Raw genomic sequence first — 14,232 nt, 5'->3', positions numbered from 1 at the left:
AGAATAGTAAGAGTCTCTATCTCATAGGATTGTTGTCAGGATTAATTGATTAATTGGGTTATTGCATGAAAAGAACCTAGAAGTGTGCCTGGCACATAATCGGTATCCAGTAAATTTTAGCTGCCATTGTTATCGATATCACCATTACATGTTTATCATCTTTTAATGCAACTCACCTGCCTGAAAAGAGCATACCTGTTCCTGTACATTCTGATCTTGGGCAAGTTATATAATCTCAGGGTCTCAGGTTAATTGGCAATCATCTGGGAAATGGTGATAGAAATCCCCAGGTAGTTAGTTATAGTTGCCAGAATCGTGCAAGTCAGTGTTTGTAAAGTGCTTAGCACAAAGCAGGGACTTGGTAAATGGAAGGAAGGGACTGTTTGTGCCACAGTGCCTTGTACCTACTTTTAGGTGCTCAGTGACTCTGTGGCTTCTTGTTACTTTTTAATGTTGTTTTCTGCTAGGGTGAGTTTTTTCTTTGTTGTTATGTCTTTTTGTTTGTTTGTTTTTTGTGTCTACTTGCTCCATTGGTTTGAGACTTTGGAACAAAAGGGTATTGAAGTCTTTCAGGATTTGCTTTTCATTCCTCTGCAACCTGAGCTCTCATGGAGCCCTTGAGTTCCCCAGGGCAGTGTCTCTCTGCTAAGATTGGAGGATTCTGTTTCAAAAGAACTGGAGTAACTTCTTAGATTTAATTGGCTTGATAACCATAAGAGATTGTAATCCTCTGCCCTGGCTTCACATCACAAATCAGATAAGGCAAAAAGTCTGGACTCTGGCTTCCTAGGAAGGGAAATTTAGAACACATATATATTTTAAAAAATTTTATTGAAGTATAGTTGATTTACAATGTTGTGTTAATTTCTGCTGTACAGCAAAGTGACTCATATATATATATATATATATATATACACATTCTTTTTCATATTCTTTTCCATTATGGTTTAACACAGGATATTGAATATAGTTTCCTGTGCTATACAATAGGACCTTGTCGTTTATTCATCATATGTATAATACTTTGCATCTGCTAATCCCAACCTCCCAATCCTTCCCTCCCCCACCCTGCCTCCCCCTTGGCAACCACAAGTCTGTTCTCTATATCTGTGAGGAGTCTGTTTCTGTTTTGTAGATAAGTTCATTTGTGTCATATTTTAGATTCCACATATAAGTAATATATGGTATTTGTCTTTCTCTTTTTGACTTACTTCGCTTAGTATGATAATCTCTAGATCCATCCATGTTGCTGCAAATGGCATTATTTCATTCTTTTTTATGGCTGGGTAATATTCCATTTTGTGTGTGTGTGTGTGTGTGTGTATATATATGTGTGTGTGTGTGTGTGTATACACAGACACACACACACACACACGTATGTATTTGCCACATCTTCTTTATCCATTCATCAGTCGATGGACATTTAGGTTGTTTCCATGTCTTGGCTGTTGTAAATAGTGCTGCTATGAACATAGGGGTGCATGGATCTTTTCAAATTATAGTTTTGTCTGGATATATGCGCAGGAGTGGGATTGATGGGTCATATGGCAACTCTATTTTTAGTTTCTTGAGGAACCTCCATACTGTTCTCCATAGTGGCTGCACCAGTTTTCATTCCCACCAGCAGTGTAGGAGGTAGAGCACATATATTTTTGATTAGCAAGAAATAATGATGTTAACTGTGGGCTTTTCATTCGTGGCCTTTATTGCATTGAGGTAAGTTCCTTTTATACTTTTTTCTTTGAGAATTTAAATCATGAATGGATTTTTTTTTTTTTTGCCTGCGTTGGGTCTTCGTTGTGCGCAGGCTTTCTCTAGTTGCGGCGAGCGGGGGATACTCTTCACTGCAGTGTGCGGGCTTCTCATAGCAGCTGCTTCTCTTGTTGTGGAGCATGGGCTCTAGGAGTGCAGGCTTCAGTAGTCGTGAAGCGTGGGCTCAGTAGTTGTGGAGCGTGGGCTCAGTAGTTGTGGTTCGCGGGCTGTAGAACGCAGGCTCAGGAGTTGTGGCACACGGGCTTAGTTGCTCCGTGGCATGTGGGATCTTCCTGGACCAGGGCTCAAACCCGTGTTCCCTGCATTGGCAGGTGGATTCTTAATCACTGCTCCACTAGGGAAGTCCATGAATGGATGTTGAACTTTGTTAAATGTTTTTTCTGTGTCTATTGAAAAGATTATGTGATTTTTTTCTTTCGTTTTGTTAATGTAGTTTATCACATTGATTGATTTGCATTTGTTGAACCATCCTTGTATCCCAGGGATAAATCCCACTTGATCTTGGTGTATGCTCCTTTTAGCAAGATGTTAAATTCAATTTGCTGGTATTTTATTGGGGATTTTTGCATCTGTGTTCATCAGGGATATTAGCCTATAGTTTTCTTTTCTTGTGGTATCTTTGTCTGATTTTGGTATCAGGTGATGCTGGCCTCATAAAATGAGTTTGGAAGTGTCCCCTCTTGTATTTCTGGAAGAGTTTAAGGATTGGTATTAACTCTTCTTTGAATGTTTGTTAGAATTTACCTTTAAAGCCATCTAGTCCTGGACTTTTCTTTGTTGGGAGGTTTTTGATTACTGATTCAGTCTCCTTTTTATTCAATTTGTTGACCTATAATTGTTCACAATAGACCCTTATGATCCTTTTTGTTTCTTAGGCATCTGTTGTAATGTCTCCTCTTTTATTTCTCATTTTATTTATTTGAGTCTTTTTCTCCTTAGTGTTGCTAAGGGCTTGTCAGTATTTTCAAAAAACCAACACAGTTCTGTTTTTTTTTTCCTATTTTTTCACATTCTCTTTTCAATTTATTTCTGCTCTAATCTTATTATTTCCTTACTTCTCCTAACTTGGGCTTAGTTTGTTCTTTTTCTGGTCCCTTGAGATGTAAAGTTGGGTTGTTTGTTTGAGGGTTTGTTTTTTTTTTAATGTAGGCATTTATCACTGTAAACTTCCTTCTTAGTACTGCTTTTGTTGCATTTTGTAAATTTTGGCTTTTTTTTTCTTTTGTTTAAGGTACCTTTAAAATTCTTGTTCAACTTCCTCTTTGATCTAAGAGGGTATTGTTTAGTTTTCACCTATTTGCAGGTTTTCCCATTTTCTGCTGTCATTGAGTTCTAGTTTCATTCCTTTGTGGTCAGAAAATATACATGGAATGATTTCACTCTTTTCAAATTTGTTAAGACTTGTTTTGTGACCTAACATGTGGTCTGTCCTGGGGAATGTTTCATGTGCACCTGAGTAGATGTGTATTCTTCTGCTGTTGGGTGGAAGGTTCTATATATGTCTATATATATAGGTCCATTTGGTCTGTAGTGTTGTTCAAGTCAGCTGTTTAACAGTTTTCTATCTGGATGTTCTATCCAGTATTGTAATTGGGATATTAAAGTCCCCTACTATTATTGCATTGCTGTCAATTTCTCCCTTCAGATCTGTCAATATTTGCTTTATATATTTAGGTGCCCTGATGTTGGGTGCATATATATTTATAATTATTTTATCTTCCTATCGAATTGACTCTTTTGTCATCATATAATGACCTTCTTTGTCTCTAGGCACAGCTTTTTTTTTTTTTTTTTTGCGGTACGCAGGCCTCTCACTGTTGTGACCTCTCCCGTTGCGGAGCACAGGCTCCGGACGTGCAGGCTCAACAGCCAAGGCTCACGGGCCCAGCTGCTCCGCGGCATGTGGGATCTTCCCGGACCAGGGCGTGAACCCGTGTCCCCTGCATCGGCAGGCAGACTCTCAACCGCTGCGCCACCAGGGAAGCCCTCTAGGCACAGCTTTTGACTGAAAGTCTATTTTGTCTGATATAAGTGTAGCTACTCCTGCTTTCTTCTGGTTATTGTTTACATGGAACATCTTTTTCTATCCTTTCACTTTCATTGTGTGTGTCTTTAGATGTGTCTCTCGCAGGTGGCATATCACTGGATTTTGTCTTTTTACCAATTCAGCCACTCTATGTCTTTTGATTGGGAATTTAATCCATTTACTCCCCAGGTTATTCTAATGTGCATCAGGGTTGAGAACCAGTATCCTAGATGTACAGATAGGGTATAGAGGTAATAGATGCCTCAGGGATTCTCACAGTAGGTCCTTGGACAGCTGGAAAGGTGGGAGGTGTCAAGAACTCCTTAAATTTGAGGATTTGAAGAAAATCAGTTATCAAGTGGATATAGCAAAGATTAAGAACCATAGTCTTCAACCTGTATGTGAATGTATGATTTTACATTTTTATAGATCAGAGGTTAGTTGATGCTTATTGTTAGCCTGTTCGATAAGGATTTGTTGAGTACTCACATCACCAAAGCCAGACAAGTGATTAGTGCAGGTGGAGAGATGGCAGCTACTTAAACCCTAATACAACATGAAAAGTGCTATAGTAGGGCCTTAAACAAGTACAGATTTAAATACTTGTCAGATAACTTAAGCGGCAGTCTTTGAACATGTATAGAGGTTAAAGTTCATTTGGGTGTTGGGTAGTTTCCAATTTCTTGCCTCTAGTGTCATCATAGAGATATTTGCCAACTGCCTTGAAAAATAAAGAAGAAAGAGGATAATTCCTCCTGTGGGGGTCTGAGGGGGTTCTTGAAGGAAGCAACATTTCAACTGGACCTCCAAGTATAGGTAGGACTTGAATTAGGTAAGGGCAAGTGTCAGAAACAGCCTGAGCAAAGGCCTTGAAGGCAGCCTCACCTGGGCAAGTCTGCTTGCCCAGGGCAGAGACAAACTTGGGGTCTTCCTGAAGGCTTAGAAAGAAAAGGTGGGAGGTGCTGATGGAAAGGCATCTTGGGGCCAGCAGGTAGAGTTCATTCCATACCAAGCTAGAATTGCTCTAACCTAGGCGTTCAGAACAGTGATGTTTTCTTTTGCCTAATTTATTTTATTATTTTTCTTAAGTGGTATAAATATGTATAATCCCCAAAGAAAAACTGGAAAATACAGATATGCAAAAAAGGAAAACATCACCTCATTTTCTCAAACATAACTTTAAAAAAGAGGGGCATATCTTGCTGAGCAGGGTTCTATCCCCTGCTTTTTCTACATAAATCTAAAGCTTGAATATTCCTACTCAAGAAGTATATCATCATGTTTAATGACTACATAAAAGGATAAGTGGTTACACCATAATTTAACCCATTCCACTAATATTGGACATTTTACTATTGTAAGTTGTGAACTATTTCACTATTTTAAATAAACCTGTGGTGAACATCCTTTTATGTACATTTTGGCATATTTGTCATATTTTTCTTAACATGTCTAGAAGTAGAATTGCAGGGTCAAAGAGTATTCACTTCTGGGGGACTTTTTTGGGGGGAGGATTTTGATAGCGTCAAATTGCCCTCCAGAAATGTTTCAGTTTATAATCCCTCCAGCTATATGAAAATATCGAAACAGTGACATTTTAATATCTAAAACTAACAGTATCATCTTGGTATAGTCATTAATTCTAAACTGAACTTCTGAATTGCTTTTGGTTGCCAACTTATATTATTCAAAAATTCTAGCATATTGTGGAAATAATTCTTTGCCATTTTTCATCTGTTGATCCTTCCTATAAGATAAATTGATTTGTGATTTGTTGATAGTATCTATGTGTGAGGATTGTCTGTTTTCTGTATCATTTTTCAAAAATTTAGAGTTGGGTTATTATTTTTAAATGACTTTTGGCTGACATTTGACATCAGTAGTACAGGGTTTGTCTTCCTTGCATTTAGTTAACTGGAATTCAGGTTCAAAGAGGAATTTGAGGAAAACAAAGGACAGGATTTATTTCTCTCACACAAAGCACTCAATCTAAGGACTGCCCAGTGAGGCCTAGCAAAGAGGGAGGGCTAGAATCTTCTGATGACTGGTCAAGTGGAGGAAATCCTCCACTTGATGGAGAGGAAATCAGAAGCTGTAACCAGCCCACAGTCAGTAGGCTTTCTCTCACAGAAAGAAAGAATAAAAATCTGTTTGTTGTTGCTGTATCAAGGCAAACCCATGCTACTAAAGGCTTCTCTTTGTATGTGCATGGAATATCTCCAGAGGGATTTTCAAGGAACTGGTGCTAGCAGTTGTCTGTGGGGAGCTGAAGAGGGAGGAAGATTTATTTTTCATGGTTATACCCATTTGTAGTGTTTGAATTACTGGATTGGCCAAAAAGTTTGTTCGGGTTTTTCCATAATCTTCGCAAATATTTACTGTATATGTTTTGCTTTTTCAAAACTTTTTTAACCTAGTTATTTTTTTAAAAGCCTCTCTTACACATGGTTATGTAATATGTTAACATTAGAGGAAAGTGGGTGAAGAGTATATGGGAACTCTCATAGTATATTCTGTAAATCTAAACTTATTTAAAAATAAAAAGTTTAAAAAAATGACAGAGGAGGGGAGCATACTGACTTCCTATACAGAATCCTACCCCATGAGACATTTTTCCACCTTTTTGTCTTGTCATTTCTTTTAAAGATCTTGCTTTCACCCCTAATTCTGCTGACCTTGTGATTACCAGATTCAATACAACTGTCTTAGCCATTTTTCACTGTTTTTGTTGGGGTCAGACTATTATTTCATATTTCATAATGCACATCAGCTGACAGATACTTATAAACATCACAGCAGATCAGAGGAAAGCACTCTATGAATATATTGCTTTTAAGAGTTTGACCAGGCTTTGTATCTAAACTAGTACATAACCTCAGAACCTTAAACTTTGAAAGCCAGTTTTCCTCAACTTGTGCTCCTGGTAAAAACACAGATGAGTCTACACTTTTGGCAAGCCCCCTGAGTGATTCTGATTCCCTGTAACACTGAGTTCCAGAAAGAATCATCTGAGAGAGAGAGAGAGAGAGAGAGAGAGAGTGTGTGTGTGTGTGTGTGTGTGTGTGTACGGTGGTGATGGTGACTTGAAGGATGCGGGGACAAGGTGATCAGGGGGCTGTGGCCAGTGTCCGATGGGAGGAAATGAGGGTCTGAAATGCCACAGCGGTAAAAGGGGTGGAGAGAGAAGGCAGATGCAGCCGCGCAATTGAGTTGGTGATCAGGTGTGTGGACGACAAAGTTCCTTGTTCAGGCCAGGCAGAGGGAAAGAAGCTCTTCTAGTACCTTGAGGGGGCGAAGCATATTAATGAAGGGAAAGAGATGCTTTGATGGGGTACTTCTTGAGGTGGGTAATTGATCTTTCTTGCCTTTGATTCCCAGGTGCCAGGCACTGGGGACACAGTCCCTGCTCCCACAGAGATTACATTCGAGTGAAGGGGGACAGATAATACACAAGGAAACAGATACATATGTCCATGCCAATCAGCTAAGTCCATGAAGAGAAGTGGAGTAAGGGGTTGGAGAATGGGTGATAGGAGCCCTGAGGAGGCCATTTTAGACAGGGTAGTCGGTGGAGGCTTCTCTGAGGAAATGACATCTGAGAGAGACCTGAATGAAATAAGGGGGTGAGCCAGGCAGGCACCTGTGGGAAGGGCATTCTGACGGAGGGAGCAGTGAAAGCGATGGCCCTGAGGGGGTGGAGAAGGACTTGCTGTCAGGAGACACGAAGGCCGGCGTGAACGGAGCTGCGGAGGCAGAGGATGGGAGGCGGCGGGGTCAGGACAGTTTTGGAGACGGTTTGTAGGAAAATGTATTGGTACCATAGGAGCTTCCTGACAAAGCAAGCCCGTTGCTATGTGGAGAAATGGGAATTAATGGGACACTGTGGAGCTTTGTTTCCTGCTGGCCCTACAGGACAGTGATACATGTGACATGATGGAAGGGACATTGCTCGAAGAGTGGGGAGCCGTGGCTCCTGTATTAGTCTGCCCTTTTGCCCTGCTGTTAATTACTGCACTCAGTTTGTGGCTCATTTCTGGAAGTGCAGGATCAGTGCCTCATAGCACCCTTGGGGGCATTTAGAGGGTAGCCTTTGGGGGGCCTCAGGCTTCTCAGAGTGGGGATGAGGCTGCGTCAGTTAAAGCAGATGTGACGGTGCCCCAGAGGGCTGTTCACCTCTTTCCCCCATTCCGACTGCCACCTCTCTTCTTCCAAGCAGGATTGGTTGCCGTGGTCCCTGCTGCTTCTCTCTCTCATGTGTGATACCGGGGCCTTCTACGTTCCTGGGGTCGCACCAATCAACTTCCACCAGAACGACCCTGTAGAAATCAAGGTAAGTGCGTTCCTGGTCTGTGGGAGCCAACTGTTGCCCAGTTGTTGGGCAGCCTGGCCAGAGGACACGTCCCTCCTGTGGTTGCAGAGAACCCAGACCAGTGCTGCTCAGCCTGGGAGGAAGAGGATTCACTGCGCATGGCTGGGGCGGAAGTGGTGTGTCCCTCGGGCCCCGCCGCCTCTCCTCTCTCTCTGCCTCTGGCTGTCTCTCCATCTCCCCCTGTATGAGTGCATTCTCTCTCTCTGTCCTTCTCTCTCTTTCTCTTTGGCTCTGTCTCTGTTTCTGGTTCTTCCTGTGTCTTTGTTTCTCTCTCACTTTCACTCGCTTCTGTGCCCACCTCTTTCTGTGTCTCCATCTCTCTCAACCTGCCTCCTTCTCTGTGACATCTCTGCCTCTCTCCATCCTCCTCTATGTTACCGGCTTTCTCTGCATAACTCGTATCATCTATGTATACGCATGATTATTATGGCCTTTTTTTCCGATTTTAGCTTCTGCCAGGATTCTCCAGTTCAGTATTTCCAAACGGTGCACTGCATGTCTGAGTGGTGGTATATGAGATGATTTTAAGTGGCTGACACGTATGTTTTATTTTAATAGCTGTTTTCTTTTAATTATACTAGAAAATATAGCCATTACTTCAACTCATGATTTCATGGCTGTCATTGTTGGGTTTCCATTTTTAATAGTGTTAAAATGTTTGCTTCTTTTTTTTTTTTCTTTTTTTTTTTGCGGTACGCGGGCCTCTCGCTCTTGTGGCCTCTCCCGTTGCGGAGCACAGGCTCCGGACGCGCAGGCTCAGCGGCCATGGCTCACAGGCCCAGCCGCTCCGCGATATGTGGGATCTTCCCGGACTGGGGCACGAACCCGCGTCCCCTGCATCGCTAGGTGGACTCTCAACCACTGCGCCACCAGGGAAGCCCAAAATGTTTGCTTCTTAAATAAAGGTATTTACCTAAAAATGAATCATATCCAAGAAAATAGCAGAATAAATGGTAAGTAGATAGAGCAAGTTGGTACATGAGTGATTCGGATTTGAAAGCATTATCCTAAATTAGAGTCCAGAAGAACAGCCAGCTGGGCCACCTCACCTTGTCAGCCTAGATACCCACCTGTGGGTCAGTCACCTGTGACAGGGTTATGGGAGAGTCCTTTAAAATATGGTTGATTGGGGCAGTGGGCAGGCTGGCACCTTGGTTAATGTCTCGGACTCTTGGTGGCATTTTCAGAGCCCTAAACACGGCTGAGGGTTGGTGGTGGATCTTCTTGGATCTCATTTCCCAGGAAACAAACTCTAAGGTGGAGATTTGGTGCAAGAGATTTATTGACTAGGCGCTCAGGGTCGGCACTCGGGAGGGAGTAATGGAAGCAGGACTGGGCAGAGGGAGATATTAAACTGTGATAAACAGAGTCCTATGGAAGGCTCTGGAACTGGAGTGGCCAGCTGCAGAGTTCTCCCACATTGAGGAGAGAGGACTGGCCACCAGACAAGGGGTGTGACCTTGTTCCAGAGCTCCCAGCTATAGGGACTCCTCTCTACCATCACCCAAATATAACCACTCTTAATACTTTGGGTTATTTTTCTTAGTCTTTTTTTTCTGTGCAGTGTTTACAGTGTAGGGTACTCGGCATTCTCACACTTCCGTAAACCCCCAGCTTCTTGACTACCACATTGGTCCCCCATAGGCAAAATAACGTATAGTTGAAGTTTTTAAGTAGTCCTTCAAATCCTTAGTGATTCTGTACAAAGGTCTAGCAAAACTTATAAAGTAATGAAAATAAATTCTGCTCCTAAAATGTACATTTCTTGTTGATGGGAACCACATCTTCACTGGTCTGTGCAAAAGCAAAGCAGTGAGATTGTGTGAAAATAAAGTTTTTATCCTGTCCTAAGCATCACACTGTTCAAAAGGGGGAACAAGCCCAGAAAATCACAAAGGGCCATCCACCTGACGTGCTGTCACGTACATGTGCCTTTGTTTGCCACCACATTTTGGGCATTTGCAAAATTATAAATTGCTACATGTCATGCTTATTTGGGGCATTAGATGCAAGCAACTTTTCATTATCCAGGGGGAGTTAACCAGTTTAGAGGTTAAAAATATAATACATTTGTGGAAAAACGAAAACTACCACAAATCAAGTTCTACAAGGGCTGGGATATTATCTTTCTCGGTTACTGCTGTGTCACCAGCTCCTAGTACATAGCCTGGTAGGGTGGATAAATACATATGATCAATGACTATTAGAAAGTGTCTGCATTTAGAACTATGTGGTAGTAACAAGCAAATGCACCATTCCATGTGTTGCATTACTGTGAGCATCCCTCTTCCTTGGAAGTCAGACTTGTAATTTTCGGGAACAATAATTAGTCACCTTTATTGAGGATTATTTACATGCCAGGCATTATGCATGGCTTAGCTCAAGATGCCCCCTAAGAGCCCTCTGAGGCAGATACTGTATGTTTTAGAGATTTACTGAACATTTTACAGTTACGGAAACTGAGGCCCGAGGAAGTGAACCAGCTTGTCCAAGGTCACATTGTGAGGGAGACATAGGGTTAGTTCAGAGCCCGGCTCTTAACCGCCACAGTACCCTTCCTCCCAGTGCCTCTGCCAGAAGCCCCCTCCAGAGCAAAGCTTGTGGCATGGGGAGGACAGGGTGGTTCTGGCTTCAGTCCTGCCAAGCTGGGCATGTGAGAACTACACCTTGGGTGGGAAGGGAGAGGGCGGGAGGGGACATAAAGGTGAGACTCAGTTTCTTTGTAATGTGGATTCTTTTTTGATTGTCCAGAAGGAGAGAATGCTAAGAAACACAAAATAACAGGCTGTTATAACAGATAATAACTTTTTGGTCATTTCGCCTCAAGCAGTTCATGAAATGCTTAATAGAGGTCCCCCGTCCTTCAATCCAACATCTAAAAAGCTCTGAAACTTAGAGTTTTTCTAAACTCTTGTAGGCGAGACCTGACCTGAACTGTTTATTAACTTTATTTTTCCCACTTAGTATGAATATTTTTGCATTTCCTTGTCATTGAATGTGGGGTACTGCTCCAGACCCAGCTGGGGGGTGTTATAAAACCCATGGTTTTATAATATACCACATTGCTCTTTTAAAATTAGAAAAATTTTAAAATTAAATTAAATTAAATTAAATTATAATTTATAAATTAATGTAATAATGTAATGTAATGTAATAATTATTAATGTAATAATGCCGAGTATACTAAAGATGAGTGAGTACCAGGGAGGATTACTGAAACAGTCATTAAATTAAATTAAATTTTAAATCTTTTAAAATTAAATTAAAAATCCTAATTCCAAAGCAAGAATTTTAAGTAAGGATTGTGGACCTGGATTCTAAAAACTATTTATACTTTCAGATGGTGTATGAGGAATGGTTAATAGTTTTTAAATAGCAAAAATAATTTTAGTTGCATTTAAATTAAAATTTGGGACTTCCCTGGCCGTCCAGTGGTTAAGACTTCACCTTCAAATGCAGGGGGTTGTGGGTTCAATCCCTGGTCGGGGAGCTAAGATCCCATATGCCTCGCAGCCAGAAAACCAAAACAAACCAGAAGCAATATTGTAACAATAGCAATAAGGACTTTAAAAATGGTCCACATCAAAAAAAACTTTAAAATAATTAATTGATTAATTTTTTTTTTTTTTGCAACATTTTGACTGGTTCTATTTTATCCATGTTTTGGGGAGTTGTCTGTGGCTGTCACTGTTTCCAGAACTGCATTCTGTGTGCTTGCATCACTTCCTAAATGTTCTTCTTCATGGTCTTCTTAAACTTCATCTTTAATGGTTGCATAATATTTAATTGAACGAATATATTGTGGTTTATTGACCAATTTCCCATTACGGGGCTTTTAGCTGTTTTTCCATTTTTTTCTCTTTTTTCATTGTGCAAACATTTATCGAGCACCTACTATGTACCTAGATCTCTAGGCACGGTGGTTACATAGGTAAGCAAGACACATATGGTCCTTGCCCTCATGGAGTTTAATCTTAAATTCTAGTAGGGGAGGCTGATTTCTCTGGAAAAAGAAAACAAAAACATAAAATAATTACATTTTATCAGACATGCTACAAAGGTAACTAGAAGTGTTGAAATACAGAAGATGAGGGAATTCCTTTGATAAGATGATAAGGAAAGGACTCAAAGGTGAGGGGCTTTAAGCTGAGACCAAATGTGAGAAGGAGTCAGAGAGTCGGGCAGAGAGGAGCAGGTTCAAAGCCTGAAGCAAGAGAGAGCTGGTCAGGCTCAAGGAACTAGAGGCAGAAGACCACTGTGGTTAGGAATGAGGAGTGAGCTCTTTGTTCCTGAAGTTTTTTCCCTTATTTGGAGTTATTTCCTTAGGAAAGATACCCAGAAGTGAAATTGTAGGGTCAAAGGATATCAGCATGTTAAGGACTCTGAGTATATATTGGATTTGGTTGTGATTTTAAACAAAATCTATAATGTAATCTAAAACTAGTGAACTGTGAAATAATTGTATTGTATAGTATACCAGAGTTGTGTCTGCTGTGGTTAGTTTGCTTATTAGATAATAATGCCGAGTATACTAAAGATGAGTGGGTACCAGGGAGGATTACTGAAACAGTCATCTTGATTTCTGGGTTGAAGAATAATGGCCTCCCTTCTTCCACTAGGCTGTGAAGCTCACCAGCTCTCGCACCCAGCTGCCTTATGAATACTACTCACTGCCCTTCTGCCAGCCCAGCAAAATAACCTACAAGGCAGAGAATCTGGGTAAGTTCTTCTCTCACACTGCTGTCACGCTATCCCAAAGAGGAACCCAGATCTCTTCATAATGTTAATAGCAGTTAACCCTTATATAGCACCTACCGTGTGCTGGACACCATTCTACATAGTTTATATACAGATTAGCTTATTTAATCCTCATAACATCCCGAAGGAGGTAGTTGTGGTGTTTATTCCCATTTTACAGGGTAAGTGATTTGCCTCTGGTTATACTGTTAATTAATGGCTAAACTGGGATTGGAATCCATGTAGTCAGGCTTCAGAGCTGGAGCCCTTGGCTACTGCTCCGACTGGCTCTCCTTGATTTCTAGGTAGCCCCTTCTGTTTCTTGTGGCTTCTGTAACCTGCTCTGCTTTTAATTAAAAGAATGAGTGATTATCTCTGGCCCTAATGGAATCAGGGACATCACCATAGTTCTTGCTAAGCTGTGCAGGCCTTGCCTCAAATAATGTGTGAAGCACCCAGTGCAGTGTCTGGCATATGTGTTCATAAATAGCAGCCATTTTATTTTAATTCAAATAATTCTTCATTTGGTGGAATTTCAGGCTTAAAGGAAAAGACATTTGGTGGCCTCTATTGAGGACATGGTTATTAGTACTTACTCTGCCATCTCAGTGTTAAGTCCTGGAGATAAAAACTTGGAACTATGCCCTCCCTGACTTCAAGGAGCTTAAGAGACTTTCCTGTTCTCTTATAGCTTAGGGAGGGGAAAGGAGAGAACTGGCTCTTGAGCAGTCCCCTGAAAGGGCTGCCTTCTCCATCAGGGCTACCCATGGCTCAGATGTTTCCAGATCCCCTAGCCAACAGGTGTACCTACTGCCAGGTATTGGATGTCCCAGACCAGCTAGGGCAGGCCTCGACCAAAAGCAGGCAGCACTGCCAGTCCCGAAGTCTCGCCTTGTACCGTTGGACAGAGGTCGGTCTCGGGGCCTGGGCTGCTCCTGCTGCCTGCCGCTTACCCTTCTTTTCTCTCCACACCATGCCGTGCTCCGGCCACCTTGCCACTGCTGGGAAGCCTGACCTGCTGTGTTCTCCAGACCCCTCACAGCAGCTCCTCCCTCCCCCTGTGAGCTGGTGTGGATTCATCTACAGCCCAAGGCTGAGCACTTGGGCACACCTCAGTGTGATACTGCGTGACCTTAACCTCCGTGAAGCTGGGGAATGTTCCTGCCTCATAGAAATGGCAACTTCCATGTACAGAAGTTATTCTGCCACACTGTATCTCATTCCAGCTTTGTGTAGTGCCTCCCTCTGTGGCCTAGGGGCTCTTTGAGCAGCGGGATCATGTCTTACATGTGTCTCTCTCTGCCACTTCTGACCCAGTGTCTGACAC

The 14,232-nt window shown here is 41.8% G+C and overlaps 1 protein-coding gene across 2 annotated transcripts in view; it reads left to right on the top strand.

Annotated features, from left to right (window-relative positions):
* The window catches only part of TM9SF4 (transmembrane 9 superfamily member 4), a 56,779-nt gene that overhangs the window by 15,735 nt on the left and 26,812 nt on the right, over window positions 1-14,232 (top strand). For both annotated transcript variants that reach the window (XM_029220638.1, XM_029220639.1), the window contains exons 2-3: window positions 8,016-8,129; window positions 12,788-12,887. In XM_029220638.1, the coding sequence (XP_029076471.1) occupies window positions 8,016-8,129; window positions 12,788-12,887 (214 nt within the window). The remainder of the gene's footprint in view (window positions 1-8,015; window positions 8,130-12,787; window positions 12,888-14,232) is intronic.

This window comes from Monodon monoceros, unplaced genomic scaffold, assembly GCF_005190385.1.
Source record: "Monodon monoceros isolate NGI ecotype Baffin Bay Population unplaced genomic scaffold, NGI_Narwhal_1 Super_Scaffold_13, whole genome shotgun sequence".
In the NCBI taxonomy this organism is placed as follows: domain Eukaryota; kingdom Metazoa; phylum Chordata; class Mammalia; order Artiodactyla; family Monodontidae; genus Monodon; species Monodon monoceros.
Note: the sequence above shows the minus strand (reverse complement) of the source record. Positions and strands in the feature narration are given on the sequence as shown.